This window comes from Passer domesticus, chromosome 1 (genome assembly GCF_036417665.1).
Source record: "Passer domesticus isolate bPasDom1 chromosome 1, bPasDom1.hap1, whole genome shotgun sequence".
In the NCBI taxonomy this organism is placed as follows: domain Eukaryota; kingdom Metazoa; phylum Chordata; class Aves; order Passeriformes; family Passeridae; genus Passer; species Passer domesticus.
The window spans coordinates 70,185,601-70,199,788 of record NC_087474.1 but is presented as its reverse complement, the minus strand read 5'-3'; the positions used below and the strand labels follow the sequence as shown (position 1 = coordinate 70,199,788).

Genomic DNA, 14,188 nt, shown 5'->3' with positions numbered 1-14,188 from the left:
ACGATACTGTGCTGAACCATAGGCTGACCTGCGCTTCACAAAATACAGAAAAAGCATTGATCCTTTAGGTCATAGCCTGACAGATTGCCTCTTTCAGCAGCCCTGAACCTAGACCTGTCTTTTTTACTTCAATCTACTTGCATCATCTGCTTGCCAGATATCCTGCATTCTCAATTTATGACAGTTTGGTGTGAGTTACTATCTGAATAACTAGGGTTTGTATAGGATTGTGTCCAGCTCCATTCTTTCTCTCTTCCAGAAGCCCTGTATATATACAGATGAAATAAGAATAAGGATTTCTTGGTGAACTGGAAATGAAATCTGTCCAAAACCCCCTTAGCATCAGTGAGTTGTTCCCAGTTTGATTTTCTCTTTCAGGGAAGTCCCTGTAATGGGATGCTTCATTGCTGATCCATGTGGTTGAACTCTCTTTAACAGGACACTTGGATGATGGTGAATCAATGCTTGCAGAGTACTTCAGAATTACAAGAGGAAACTGATTCCTCCAAATCTCAGCTTCTGTTTAAACTTGCATTATATCCAGATTGGTACAGTGATCTGCTATTTGCACAGTTCTTCACAATTTCCCAGTTAAGGCACTGATTCAGCAAAGTAATCTAGCACAATACACTGCATCAAGTATGTAAATGGTTCCTGTAAAATCCATGCTGAATAAATAAGGAGAAATTCAATTAATTGAAGAGAAAATAAAGTAGGCTAAGCTCATTCTGAACAATGAATTTGGTGTTTTCTAAGCCTTCATCTTTGGCCAAGATTTTTTTTTTGTTTTAAAATAATTGTAACGTTGTGATCAGGAATGGTCAGATTGACTGTCCTCAAGTCTGCAAGACACAAGCATTTATGTAAGGCCAACCCTTGGCAGATGGTCTTTGAGATTTCTGTGGTGCACTGGGAGAGGTATTTCTGTGGTCTGTGCAGCACTGCAGGCTGCCATAAGAATTCACTGCTGGAGAAGGAATCACAAGGAGGTCAGGCAGTTATTGATAAGCATATGTGGGCTACTGAGAAGGTCACAGTCAGGGGCCTCCCACTGAAGCAGCCTGCAGAGAATTGTGCTGTTAGAAAAGCCACTCCGGTTCACATTAAAAAATCTGCCAGGAAAGAGAAGAACAGGGAGGGAAGGAGAAGAAAAATCAGGAGGATCTGGGGATTTAATTTAATTTGTACACTCAGTTATCAAATGTGAGAATTTCACTGGTATTGGTGTCCAGTATTTTAACATCTTCAGATCTTTTTGTAGATTGAAATAAATTCATTTTTCTGATGGAATGCACTTCTCTTCAGTTTAAAGGATGTTTGGTACTGCCGAAAACAGTGTTTACAATAGTGATGTGAAGATAAAGCAAAATGAAAATGCTATAAGTTTTTTATTAAAGAAATTAATAATTTGAAGTGGTCTCTAAACCAGGAATGCACATATTTTGTAAAAGTGATAGATGTAGGATGTCATACCTCCTTTGTTATAAGGATTGCTTACCCCACAGAAATTAAATTAAAACCCATATCAGATAATCTGCAAAGAGTATACTTTATATTGAGACATGTGAGAAGGAATAGGCTCAGAACTTTCTTCATTTGCTTGGAATGAAGCAAATATTGGAATATTCTTTTTCCAACATTTTTCATTCTCAGTAATCTCCAGTTACAGTAGAGCAGAGATCAGAGGCCAACTGTTAAGGTTTCTCTTTTGTGCTGGATAGTGATGGCAGAGTGAGAAATAAACCACGAGCTATGACCAAAGGCAGACTTATAATTACTTGGATACAGCGATAATTTGCCTTAATACTGTAACAAATGCTCTGAGTTTGCACATCTGAAGCCTCCTGTTTGAATCAATTTTCTTGTTTACAAAATCAGCTTGCCTTTATTAACACCAAAATTGCCCAGTAACAGAGTGATGAATAATCGAATGAAGTACACTGCAAAAGAAAAGAAAAATATTATGTATGTGATTAGACAATGGATTTAAACAGGTTCCTGTGGAGGGCTGGAGTTTGGAGGGGAACTGGGTGGAGTGAAAATGGGGGGTGTTGACTGACTTCATTAATACTGTTTCAGAGGTCTATTGTTTTCTTTTCTTACCTGGTGTTAAGTTTAGGCTCCTAAACTGGGAATGCAAAGGACTAAAAAAACGGCCTAAAATCAGTCCACATAGAGCCTCTTTCACACACAGTTGTGTGCAAAGTTGATTTATCCTAATGATCCTGCTTGTAAATATTTATCACTCACAGTAGCTTTCAGTATTTGAAGATCCATTTTGTCAGCCTGAAACTGGGACATGAACTTTTTCATAGAATACAGGTGTTCTTCCCCCTCCCTCTGCCCCCCGCCCCGGTAATAAGACTACATCCTTGGATCTCTCAGCATGCATTATTCCCATTGCTTGTTGTTCAACACCCTGATCGGGGAGCAGATGAGACAGTTATTCCTGCTGTTGCTGCTTTACTACTACAGCTGCTTCCTCTTCTTGTGATTTAATTTGAAGTTTCAGCCCACCAGGGGGCTAATGGTCCCCACCTATGCCGCTTTAAAAGCTCGCTGTTGTTTTCCACCGGAATGTTATTTCCATTCCTAGCCAGTGATTTATTTTTTTTCCCTCAGTGTTCTGGTAACTGTGAGGCAGTGTTCCATTAGCCATTTTCATGAAAAAAAAGAAAAAGGAAATCCAACTCAAACCCCATGCAACTCTTTAGATTGAAAGCTTGCAAATGAGAATTGCTCTGTTACAGTAGAAATTCAGCAAATCAATAAGTTTTGTAGTGTTCTTATGGCTGTTGGAGACTCATGTAAAGAAACACAAACTAAACAAAACAGGACCTTCCAATCATTTAGATTCCTTACATTTCTCTTCTTTTAACATACAGCATATAAAATTCACTTCTTTTTTCATGTGTTTCAGGAAAATTTAGGGCAGGCAGCAAACCCAAGAGTATGTTTCATGGTGGGTACTGCCTGTGGTGAGATGAATTCCAAAAACATTAGCAAGTGCACTGAAATCCACAGTGTAATTGTGTCCTGCAGGCAAGATTCTGCACAGGGAAGCTCAGTTTGAGTGTCTCTACAAACCTGAGACTGCAAATGGTCGACCAAAGAGCACTTAGTACTTCAAGAATGCTTTACACCAGACTTCTCTCAAGATACAAATTGTACATCTCCCTCACTAACCTATTCTTGAAGCAAAACTGAAGTAAGAAGTTTTCCAATTAACCTTAAATTTTTAGGCATTTTTCATTCTAAGTAATAAATTACCTTGAAAACATTTCTGCACCAACAGGATTAACTTTGATGCTCAGCATGGCTTGCCATTATTGTTGCAGTGAATTTAGGAGTAGCAGTCTTGGATTTACATTTTGTAAAACATTTGGTTTTCTAGGTTTATTGCTTTTTATGTGATTAAAGTCGGTGTATGTGCTTAAGTTTTCCTCATTATAGTATAAATTTGTAACATAAGCATTTATATTTTCTGATACATTCTCTGCTGGCCCCAAAGTGTGCTTTGATGAATTATGCACCTTCTAGTGTTTGATAATTTCTTTTACCAGTTCATGATTGGTTTTAGAAGTTTAGCTCTTCATTGAGTTAATGCTGTCTTATCTTGCTGTGAATCACGGGTGTTTTCTTCACAGACACCCTGGGTTTGATGGTTTATTTCTTGCTTTGGGGTAGTAACGAAGGGTAGAGGGATTGTATTGCAAAAAAGGATGAAGGCTGGGAAGGCTGGCAGAAGTGGCTGCATGAAACCTCAATGCTTTCAACTATTGTTAAAGGGTGGTACAATCTTCCTCTCTTTGGGTAGAAGGATATTATTACCAAATATCAGTGCTCAAGGTTGCTATTTACAATATAAATCAAATGCAGTACTTCCTTAGGCTCTGATTGATGGAAAATGAAGCGTTAACTGCCAGGAAACAGGCTTTCCCCTATTATCACTCAGTCGTGCAGTGGTCACTAACCTTTTCAATACAACCTTAATATTTCATTGCTAATTGTATAATTTAAAGAATACAAGATTTTAATAGTTACTTCAGGAGGAATGTTAATCACAGTGCTTTACAGCTGGTTTTGCTCACTGGAAGCTTACCAGTTATTAAGCTAACTATTGTAATAACCATTAGTGCAAACTCTGCTTGGGTGATGTCTCTTGCGGTGTTTAATGAATTAGACTCAAAAAATAAAACAGAGTATTAAACTTGTCTGACTTGCTGTAGAGGCAGCACAGAATTAGTCATTGGCTGTGAATGTTAATCACTCCACAGCAATGATAATTTACAGCATTGTTGTAGCACTCTTGTGCTCATAAAATGAACTTAATAACCCACTGCTACCCATGGGATAAGCCTTCCTTCTCCTTCCCTCCCCTTTGCAATTGAATACCCAGTCTGGCTGCATAATAGCCATGTGAAATACTGCATTTAAAAGAGTGAGCAGCTGTATGATAAAATAAACAGCTCTAAAACAGATTTGTTAATTATCTCTTTCTTTTATTCACAGAGGGTGTTTGTGAGATATGGCTGACCAGTGAAGACACAGGGGCTTATGGCAGAGACATTGGCACAGATCTCCCCACGCTTCTGTGGAAGCTGGTTGAAGTTATTCCTGAGGGAGCTATGCTGAGGCTTGGCATGACAAACCCTCCCTATATTTTGGAGCATCTGGAGGTAAGGAAGAAAAGGAATCATTTATACACCAACATGGGCGTTCATTGAGTGAGTCAGCATGGAACCTTGTGTGAAGTGTCTTTCGTTTTAAGCAGTAGCTTAAAAACATAATAGACTTAAAATACATTTACAACATTAGACTAAAAGTGTAAAGCCATTTGCCTGACACAGCAAGTTATTGAGATAATAAGATACTTAAGTAATTTTGGAATTATAATACTACTGAGATCTCTGACATGTAAGACTTTATTATAGTGATGTTCATTTGTGTGTATATCTAGTGTTTCCAAGAACTAAAGGAAATGTCATTTGCAAGTGATGGACTATGGGATTGATTTTTTTTTCCTGCTGCACCTTAAGACAAATATTTCCAGAAACACTGTATGGTGGTCTCACTCAGTAATGTATTGATTATCCTACTTCTAGCGTGTTTAGAACTTTCATGATAAGAACTAGAAATGTAAGTGTATATCTGTGTTTAAAATAAATGTAACAAAGCAGTTCAATGAAATTAGAGGTGTGAATTTGAAAGAGTAGCTTATTCATGCAGAGGAGGAAGTAAGTTTCTTCTGAAAGGTAGGTTGATTTTGATGGATTCTGTCACCTAATGAATTTATTGAAGTTCCTAGAAACTGTCCACAGAATGAAATAACTGTAAAGAGGAGGAAAAAAGGAGGGAAGGATATAGTTGAAAGTAAATTTTGTAACCATGTGCATGTTTAATACTCAGATAAGTAGCTGGTATCCATGCTGCTTTCCCAAATGTAACATAGCATTAATAGTTGAACCTGTGTTTTCTTAAGATGTCAAGGACAGTATTTTCTTATCAGAGTGCTATAACTGCACCTTTCCTATTGTTGGAGCACGTGGGCCAGAGGAATCTCATCTTGGTAGGAATAAGCAGGTTTTCACTTCTCTGGCAAAAGAATTTGAACTGCAAAAATTGCAAGAAACTTCCCAGGTTGTTATTTAATTCTTTGGTTTAGTATATGCTTTACTAGGAGAGACTTTTAACTCAGCACTCTGAATAGGAGCCTTTAGGAAGCAGTGTGGTAGTGTTTTTGAGAATTTGCATTGTGTCTGGGACTCTCATATCTGCCACAAGCTTTTCTTCTTTTCTTTTTGTATTTTAACATTTTTCAGCATCTTGTACAAAAGCAAATCAAGCTTTTAGCAATTTTCACAGTTAGTTACTTTGCTTTCATTTTTAGTTCATGTTATTAAAAGTGTTTTGGCATAGACTGCTGCTTTTGTCACTGCTGGTCATTGTATGACTGCTCTCAAAGCTTTAAAAAACAGAAAAATCAGTTGCTGTAAATAACAAACTGCTCTGCTGAGATAAGGGGCATTCTTGATATAATCCAAGAAAAGTGGAAAGAATGTTGCTTTCCTTCAATCATAGTAAGTATGAGCATGTCACAAATCTGTAAATTTATGATATATAGTCTTACTGTTTCTAAATTTTCCAGAAGGTGCTGTAGATAGGACTCATTTTTTTACCTGACTCATATTTAGGAAAAGTACTCTTATCTCTTTAAAAATGCATCTTCAGGTGTCATGGCAAAGGCAGAGGAAGTCATGGAAGCCTATTGGAAATGTGTTTCTTAAGTGTTGCTGAGCAGAGCATGTGTTTGCGTGCACCAGCTTTTTTGTGCAGTAGCAACATCTGCTGTTGCTCGTCCTCTTCAGTGTTCCATACAGTTTTCAATTTATATGATTCTTCTAAGGGTTATTTAATCACATTTCCATGTTTCACGTGTGACCAAGAATTTCTGATCTTGAAATTTTGTGACATAATTTTTCTGATTTGTCAAACTAAATTAGTGAAATTTTTTTGTTTGTTTGTTTGTTTTTTGCATTTCTGTTTAATCTCCTTTTCCAAGCTTACCAGACTTTTCTCTGAAGGATCACTGGGGAATGTAAGCAGTCTCCTGTATATGTTTTCACCAAACAAAAGAAACTTTTCATTGTCAACATGCTTTTAATTTCCAGTTGATTAAAGGTAAAACTGTAACTTGTTTAAAAAACTAAAATTAAGTCAGAAGCTGGTTAACCATCATGTCAGTTGATGAGGATAAAATCCAGATGTAGATCTGTTATCTCCTAAGATATGAAAATGTGTTATTCATTGCAAACATATTTCATTAATTGTTTTAAAAGATGCTGCATTTTATTGATTTGTTTTTGAGAAGTCATTTTTCTAATTATGATGTTGTTTGGCTTTCTGTGAAAAAAATTTACCTGAGAAAATGTATTAATCTTGTGTCACTTTTTGTATGCAATATAAAGTACAAAGTCATTCCAATCATGTATCTTTTTTAAAAAACAGATGTTTTTGGCATAAAATTGTACTCATGCAACTGCTCGGCAGGGGTTTGTTTCACTTTCAAAATGATATGTGACATAGAGCAACAGTAGTCCTCTAAATGTAGAAATTAATTTTGAGATCTGGATAGTGCTTCCCTAAAGACTCAGCCAAAAAGCAAAAATTTTGATTTGTTCACTTTTCTTCCATATTTATTGGAGCTTACCTGCAGGTGAGACTGTTTCATCTGCCTCAGTGTCTGGGAATCAGTTTCATAGTCTCTACTAAGAAGTGGTAGCCAACAGTTCTGCTATTCCACTGGTGAAGGCCAGCACAAGGAGAGGAGGAGGAAGACAATTTCCCTTGGGTCAGGAGTGGTGGGATTAGAGCAGAGGAGGGGCAAAGAAAAGCTCCTCTGCAATGGGCATTAAGGCTCTTATGCTGGAAGGCTTGGTAGATTTGTAGGCCTGGGCCAGTGGCCATTCAAACTCAAGTTTGTTTCAGGTAGGGAGTCAGTTTAAGTTTTCATATGATTTAAAATAGCATAACCAGTGCCTTCAGGTACTGCTGTCAGATAAATGCCGTTCTGTACTTGATGATGTTTGTCATTTCAGAGGATGCTGTTTATTTCATGAAAATCCATACTATGCTTGTGTTTTGTGGTCTGACAATTTAGTACTTCAGTTTTTATTCAGTAAATAGAGTGGTAGAAGTGCCTTGTGTAGCATGAATCATCTTGGGACGAGAAGCAGGCATGTGCTTTCAGATTATAAATTCTGCATTCACTTGTGCCTTCTTGTCTAAAAAGAAAGATATGTTTGGAACCATGTAATGTTTTATAGTCATGCAAAATATTAGATGCTTTTTTTGGCATGCTGGATACTAACCTATGTAATTACAAAAAGAGCCTTTATCATAATTATTCAGGGTATAATCTAAAGTACTAGATTTTTTATCTGCTGTTTTCTTTAGCCACAGATGATGTCTGTGTCTACATTACTGCATAGTATGAAGTATTAAGAGGAGATGAGGAAAACATAGAATTTGGTGGTGAAGCCACTATGTATAAATTTATCTGCTGTTTGGAGTCTTTGCTTCAAGATAAATGTAATTCTCTTAATCAAACTTTCCCACTACCCATGATCCAAAACTGTTTCAAATACATACCATTAGTTTGAATCCTGCTGTTTCCCATGTGGATGGAGTACATTCACGGTGGACCTGGAGTATGGCTACTGCTCTGATGTCCTTAGAAGCTAATTTAGTTTGTCTACTGCAAAGTTCACTCCAGACTGAAAGAACCGATGGCTGTGAAGGGAGCATGAGGAACTGCATTTTAAAATTTCATTGCTGCTTTCAGTGGGCACATCAAAGTGAGCACAGCAAATCCTGGCAGGACTTCTCCAGCATGAGGTTTGCTGTTATGACAGAGAGGATTATTTGGGGTGTTCAAAGAAACTGAATGACCAGAGACTCGAACTCTCGGTTGTGTCACTATGACTGAGAAAGAAGTTAGTTTGGTTTACCTACAGGAGACATCCTCAGTTTTCCTCTCAGAGAAAACCTGGCCAAGCAATGGAGAGAGTATTGCATTTTCCAAAGTGCTCTCACAGTCTTAGCAGTCTGTTTGAATGGATCCAGCATGAAGCATATAGCTTGCTTATTTCAAGGTTGGTCTCAAACTGAGAGAGTGTTTTTGAAACACGCCCTTGCCAGGTGTCTGTCCTATCTTAAAATGTTGATGCAACATGACATTGAGGAAAACTTGGGATTTTATCTACATGGAAGAAAATTTTAATAAACAGACATGGACTATGGTCAGGGAAAAATAATTTGCCCCAAAATTTTTTTTTGTTTCACATAGTCCTAGAAAAACCTGCAAGGAGTGTATGTGTGTATGGTTACCCTGTGCTTGTTCATATGTCTTTGCACAGAGCTACTGCTCTAGTTACACACACTGCCAGATGTCAAAGATTTTATCACCCCATGGTATCATCATGTAGTAAAAGTACAGTATATATACAGTGTATATAAGGAATACCCTGCTTTAGAGTTAACCTCCAGACATTTTTTCCTCAATCATATGATGAAGCTACTCGCTAGTGCTCTGGTGAGACAGTGTTTAACATCCACTTCAAGTGACTGATGGAAAGGGAGGGTTGGGAAAACTCCATTAAACCAATGGTAGTAGATAAATGATGAATGGGAATTAGTCTGAAAAGTAAAAAATAAGGTAAAAATAAAAAATAAAGTAAAATAGTACAAAGTAAAATGTAAAAATAAGGTGAAGTATAGCAGCTTGAAATTAATGTTCATGGCATAGTGTTAGATACTGATTTTGCCTTGACTATATTTCACTTTTCCTTGGGTTGAAACTTAATTTTCTTTTTAAGTTATCCAGGGCTCTGTCCAAATCACAAGGGACTCTAGATCATCCAGACTGTAAAAGGGCAGGGACTCACATCTCAGCCTTAGCTTGCCTCCTTTGTGGATTTAACATAATCCCAGAGTTGTCTGGGATTTTAGTATGGCACTTTCTGTGAGTGATGGGATGCTTCCAAATCTGTATAAAGGAGGCAGTTCACACCTGCCATTCCCGTAAGTGCTTAATTTCACATGACTAGATGAGTAGTCGTCTTTGTCACCTGTCAAAATGAGTCTGTCTCAAACCATACTATATGCCATCTGTGGGCTGTATCTCCGTTATTAATTCAGGACATTTGAGTGATACACCAGCCATTGAGATGGAGTCTGCATGGCAGCAGAGCCTCTAAATGCAGAAGGTGTGCCAAGTGTACTACGAGTCGCAGTAGTATTTCTTTGCTCTTTTGCTTTGATTTTTGTGTCAGCTCGGTGTTTGTGTTTCTTAACCTCATTGAAGCTGATACCCTACAGATGGCTCCCTCAAACGTGCCCTGACACAGCACATAGGAAATTGTTACAGTATTACAGTAAAATTACTAATTCACTTTTCTTTTTTCTCTGTTGTCCTTTTTTTCCTCTGAGTGCACCAAGCGTTTTTAAGTGTTGTGCATAAGCTCAAGTTTTGAATAACCTCGAGTGAAAGCTGATTTGAATTACTTTTAAAAAGGGAATAATATGCACACATTCCTCAATGGCAAATAAAAGGGCAGCATAATTTCAAGAATTAAAAGGACTTTAGGGCATGTATTTGCTTTGTTTCCAGTATTATTTTTTGTCATTTTCATAGACTGTTGCTTTTGAAAGTGCCAATTAAAATCTGTTGATTTGACCAGAAAAAAAATGAAAACTACAGCATACATTTAAATAAATGAATAGTTAAGCCCCTGACTTCTTATTACTGTGAGTTTTGTAGTGTTTTGTACTCGGTGGACCATGCAACTTTTTCTTGCTCTAATTACAAAGTTGTCTCTCTGCAAACTGTGTCTGTTTTGCTAGCAGTATAATTGAAAGGAACCTCAGATAGTAAAGGGAGGTGTATGGGGCAATTGCCTCTGTCCTCCTGAAAAAAATAAAAGCTGAGGTATGAAGGGATGTTTACTATTTCCTTTATTATGTTAAATGCTTGTTTGTCCTATGGAATCTGTATGTGCATCTTTGCTTACTCTCTGTATTCCTGGTTTTTATTTTTTAGTACTAAAATGGTCTGTCTCTCCTGTTCTTCCTCTCAAAGCATTCTTTGTCTTTGGGGTTTTCAAATATAGCACATTTCCTTTAAATTACTCCTTAAGACAGTGTCATGGGAACATGAGCTCACCCCAAAGTCAATGTACTTTTTTATATTATGGAGCTGGGAAATGGATGAAACTCTGCTGTGCTTTGGGATACATTTTGTCATGCCATTTTCTCTAATCTAGAATTCTAACATCTCATACACAGCAGATCCTAACGTCTGTAAATGCTTGGTGACATGTTCGTTTCCAGCTGGTAGAATATGATTTGGCTTAATAAATGTCAAAATAAGAACCCATTTTACTCTTCCTGAAGGTTTTATGCTGTATTTGTGAATATTGGGTTCTGTCAAAAACCTTAGCAAATTGGGAACTTTGAACAATAAAGGTTTCCTTCCAGACAGCATGGAAGGGAATATTTGTGTTTTTGGGAATGAAGCTCATGTTCTTTATAATACTAGTAGAAAAAATGCTTTGAGATACACAAAGAACTGGCTTTATTTATGCAAAATTCAGTTTTCCATCATGACAGAATATTTTATGCATGCATCTAGTGCTCTTCTATATTTAATAATCTGTGAATAAAAACTCGTATTGCAAAAAGGGGTTAACATTAAGTAGCACACTGCTTGACCAGTTAAATCTGTGCATATTAGTTGGACCTTAGTTATGATTTGCTCATATGAATGTTTTTCTTGCTTGTTAGACTGCCTGAGAATGAAGAGTATTTAAATGCAGACAGATCCACACTCAATCTTGTGCTGAGTGGCAGGCTGTCAATTACTTACAGTACTGTCTCAGCCCAGCAGTCCTTTGGAGCTGGAGCTTCTGGTGAATCACTAGCAGAAAATAAAAATCACCAGTAATTGAGCAATATGTTAAAAGAGTGGGAAATGCATATATGGGATAGGGCATTTGTGCTAAATAAAAGTAGGATTTTTTATCAGTTGCCATGGACTTCAAGGCATTGAGGTAGAAGCTATTGTCAAACGTAGAGCTTGCATAACAAACTGTGCCATCTTCTTTTAATATTTCTGCATTCATTGTTAAACAAATAGCATCTCACTTTCCTAGTTATTTATATTGTAATAAGTAAAGTTCTACCAACTACTCTCCATGCTGTTTCAAAAGCTTCTATTTAGTTTAGATGCATAAACCCTTTTGTTTTCTTTGATAGATGAGCTGTCACATTCCCTGTGCTTTGCAGCATCATCTACATAATCTTCAGTAAGACTGCTTGCTTCGTTAGGCTTTGGCATTTGTTTAAAAAAAAAGGTTGATTTTCTTGAGGTGAAGATTTTCTTTAAAAATGAGAAAAAGAAAAGACATTGCATTCTAGAAACTATAATAAAACTGCACAGTAATATTTGCTTTGTGTTGTTGTACCGCTGTTAATCAAGGAAAAGATGTAAAATCTCTTCTCACTCTTGAATTCAATTGGTTTAGCTCTGTTAAACGTGCAAGGGTTACTGAAAAATTTAAGTTCGATGATGAAAATCTTGTTATAGTTTGGAATATTTTTATTCTGTTTTACTATGAAATTTAGGTCAGTTCACAAAGAAAGTGATATTATTTGCCTAAAAGTTTAAGTTTTGATTAAAACCTTCTACTGTTTTCCTTCCACTGGAACCTGCTAAAGCAGTTGGTATTTTATTGTACTTTCTTTGGAATGAAGGGAAACAATAGAGAGGCTGCCTGGCACTGCCCCGTCTTGGTGCAGATGAACTCTGGAGGGGTGTGCAATCCATTCTATGTCTTCCTTCTGAGGAGAAACCATCAATTCTTTTCTGTCCTATGGGATTCTCATTTTTGAGCTGGAGAACAAATACATAGTATGGATGAAACTAGCAATTCATTTCACTCATTCAGCTTTTTGAAGACAGAAAGATAGTGTGACAATCCTGCTTGCATATTGTTTGTGCTTCTCTATGGTATAATTAATTTTCAAGGTTTTAGTAGCAGAAAGTATGATTGAGACAGAGTTATTTAAAATAGCAGTGTGCTGTTGCAATAAATCACCTTTTTAGGGACCTTCCCAATAGGTGTTTCTAATACATATTGAAAAAAGGAGTATTAATTTACTTCTGGAAAAAAAAATACTTCATTTGAGGAGTGCTTAATTATGAGAAATTAGAGAGGACCATAGAGAAAATTTTTTAATAAGTGTATTTTCTTGCATGTCAGAATTAATAATTTCACAAGAAATTAGTATTAGCTCTTTGGCTGGCTGGTTTGAAGTCATTAAACCATCGCTCTAACCATTAGCGAAATGTACACTTTACCTTAAAATGAATCAGTTTTTGGAACTGGACAAACAGCACTCTGAAGCTTCACAAAGGTTCTTTAGGATTGTAATGATGGCTGCAGCAGCAACAATAACAGTTCTCATCTGTGAAAGCACTGAACCATTGTCCTGCATGGTGCACAGAAATTAGTGTGGTGTAATGCTGAATGAAGGTGTCACTGAATCAGCTCTGTTTTGCTGAGGGGGAGACTCAGATGTGCTTGAGCTCATGGTTCATCCCAGGCTGAGTAATAGCAATCCACCAAATGGAGATGCTGATGCTTAACATTTTACCCAAAGTCAGTCTGCTTTCATATTGAAAGCAAATTGTGATAGGGAAGCCAGCTTGCTTATTGTGAAGAATATCAGGAACCAAAGTTTAAGATGTCTGTACTGGGAGTTACTGGTTTTGTCAGAAAATGTGAATAAATGGTACTGTGCAAGAAGTTTCTTTTTATTCTTGGATATAACATGTATAATCTTAGAACCATATCCACCTGTTAACAGAATAGGAGAAACCTTGATATTTTTGTGTTTACAAATCAGGTACCTAGCATATTTGGTGTTGTGTGTTTCCTTTGTACACTGACTCATGGGAAGAGATGTGAAAAATTTCAGCTGAAGCATTGGACTGTGAAATGCAGTATTGTATTGTAGTTGTTATCTGAATATAATTTCTTGTGCAGGAACTCAAGTTAGCTTGTGCTCTTGTTTAATAAAGGAAGATGTGGCAAGCTCTTCAAGGCCTATTAGGTGGTTTTGGTATGGCATGGTTTGCCATGTTTTTTTAATAGATTAGGCTTAATACGTATTAAGCTTTGAGGGAGGAAAAATTTGCTTAGCTAGCTATGGTTTGTCTGTTTTCTGAGGCTGGAAGCAGTTGAGAGATCCCACACCTAGGAGAACAGCTGGGAGCAGCTAGGGCTGAACATATGACTCTCACGGCTAGTTTTGCTATCAGCAAAACACAGCTTGCAGTCTGGTTTATATCCACTTCCAAGGGTGGCCTGAGCTAATACCAGTTTTCTGTTTGGTAATGTAGAAGGCATTTTTCCCATATGGCAAAACAGATTTTTGCCCTCCATCTGGCAACCCAAAGATTTGATTTTAAGGTTCAAATTACATTGGCTAGAATTGCATGGGCTTTTAACTGCTCCAGTGTGACCTGCCTTTATCCTAATGACAGGATAAAGACCTGAGCATGTCATGTCATGTTACATGGAGTAGAGGTTGCCACTAAGCTTGCCCATCGTGTGGCTTCAGCACA

The 14,188-nt window shown here is 37.2% G+C and overlaps 1 protein-coding gene across 6 annotated transcripts in view; it reads left to right on the top strand.

Annotated features, from left to right (window-relative positions):
* CDKAL1 (CDK5 regulatory subunit associated protein 1 like 1) overlaps positions 1–14,188 on the top strand; it is a 378,983-nt gene that overhangs the window by 229,834 nt on the left and 134,961 nt on the right. For all 6 annotated transcript variants that reach the window (XM_064422776.1, XM_064422785.1, XM_064422794.1 and 3 more), the window contains one exon: positions 4,513–4,679. In XM_064422776.1, the coding sequence (XP_064278846.1) occupies positions 4,513–4,679 (167 nt within the window). The remainder of the gene's footprint in view (positions 1–4,512; positions 4,680–14,188) is intronic.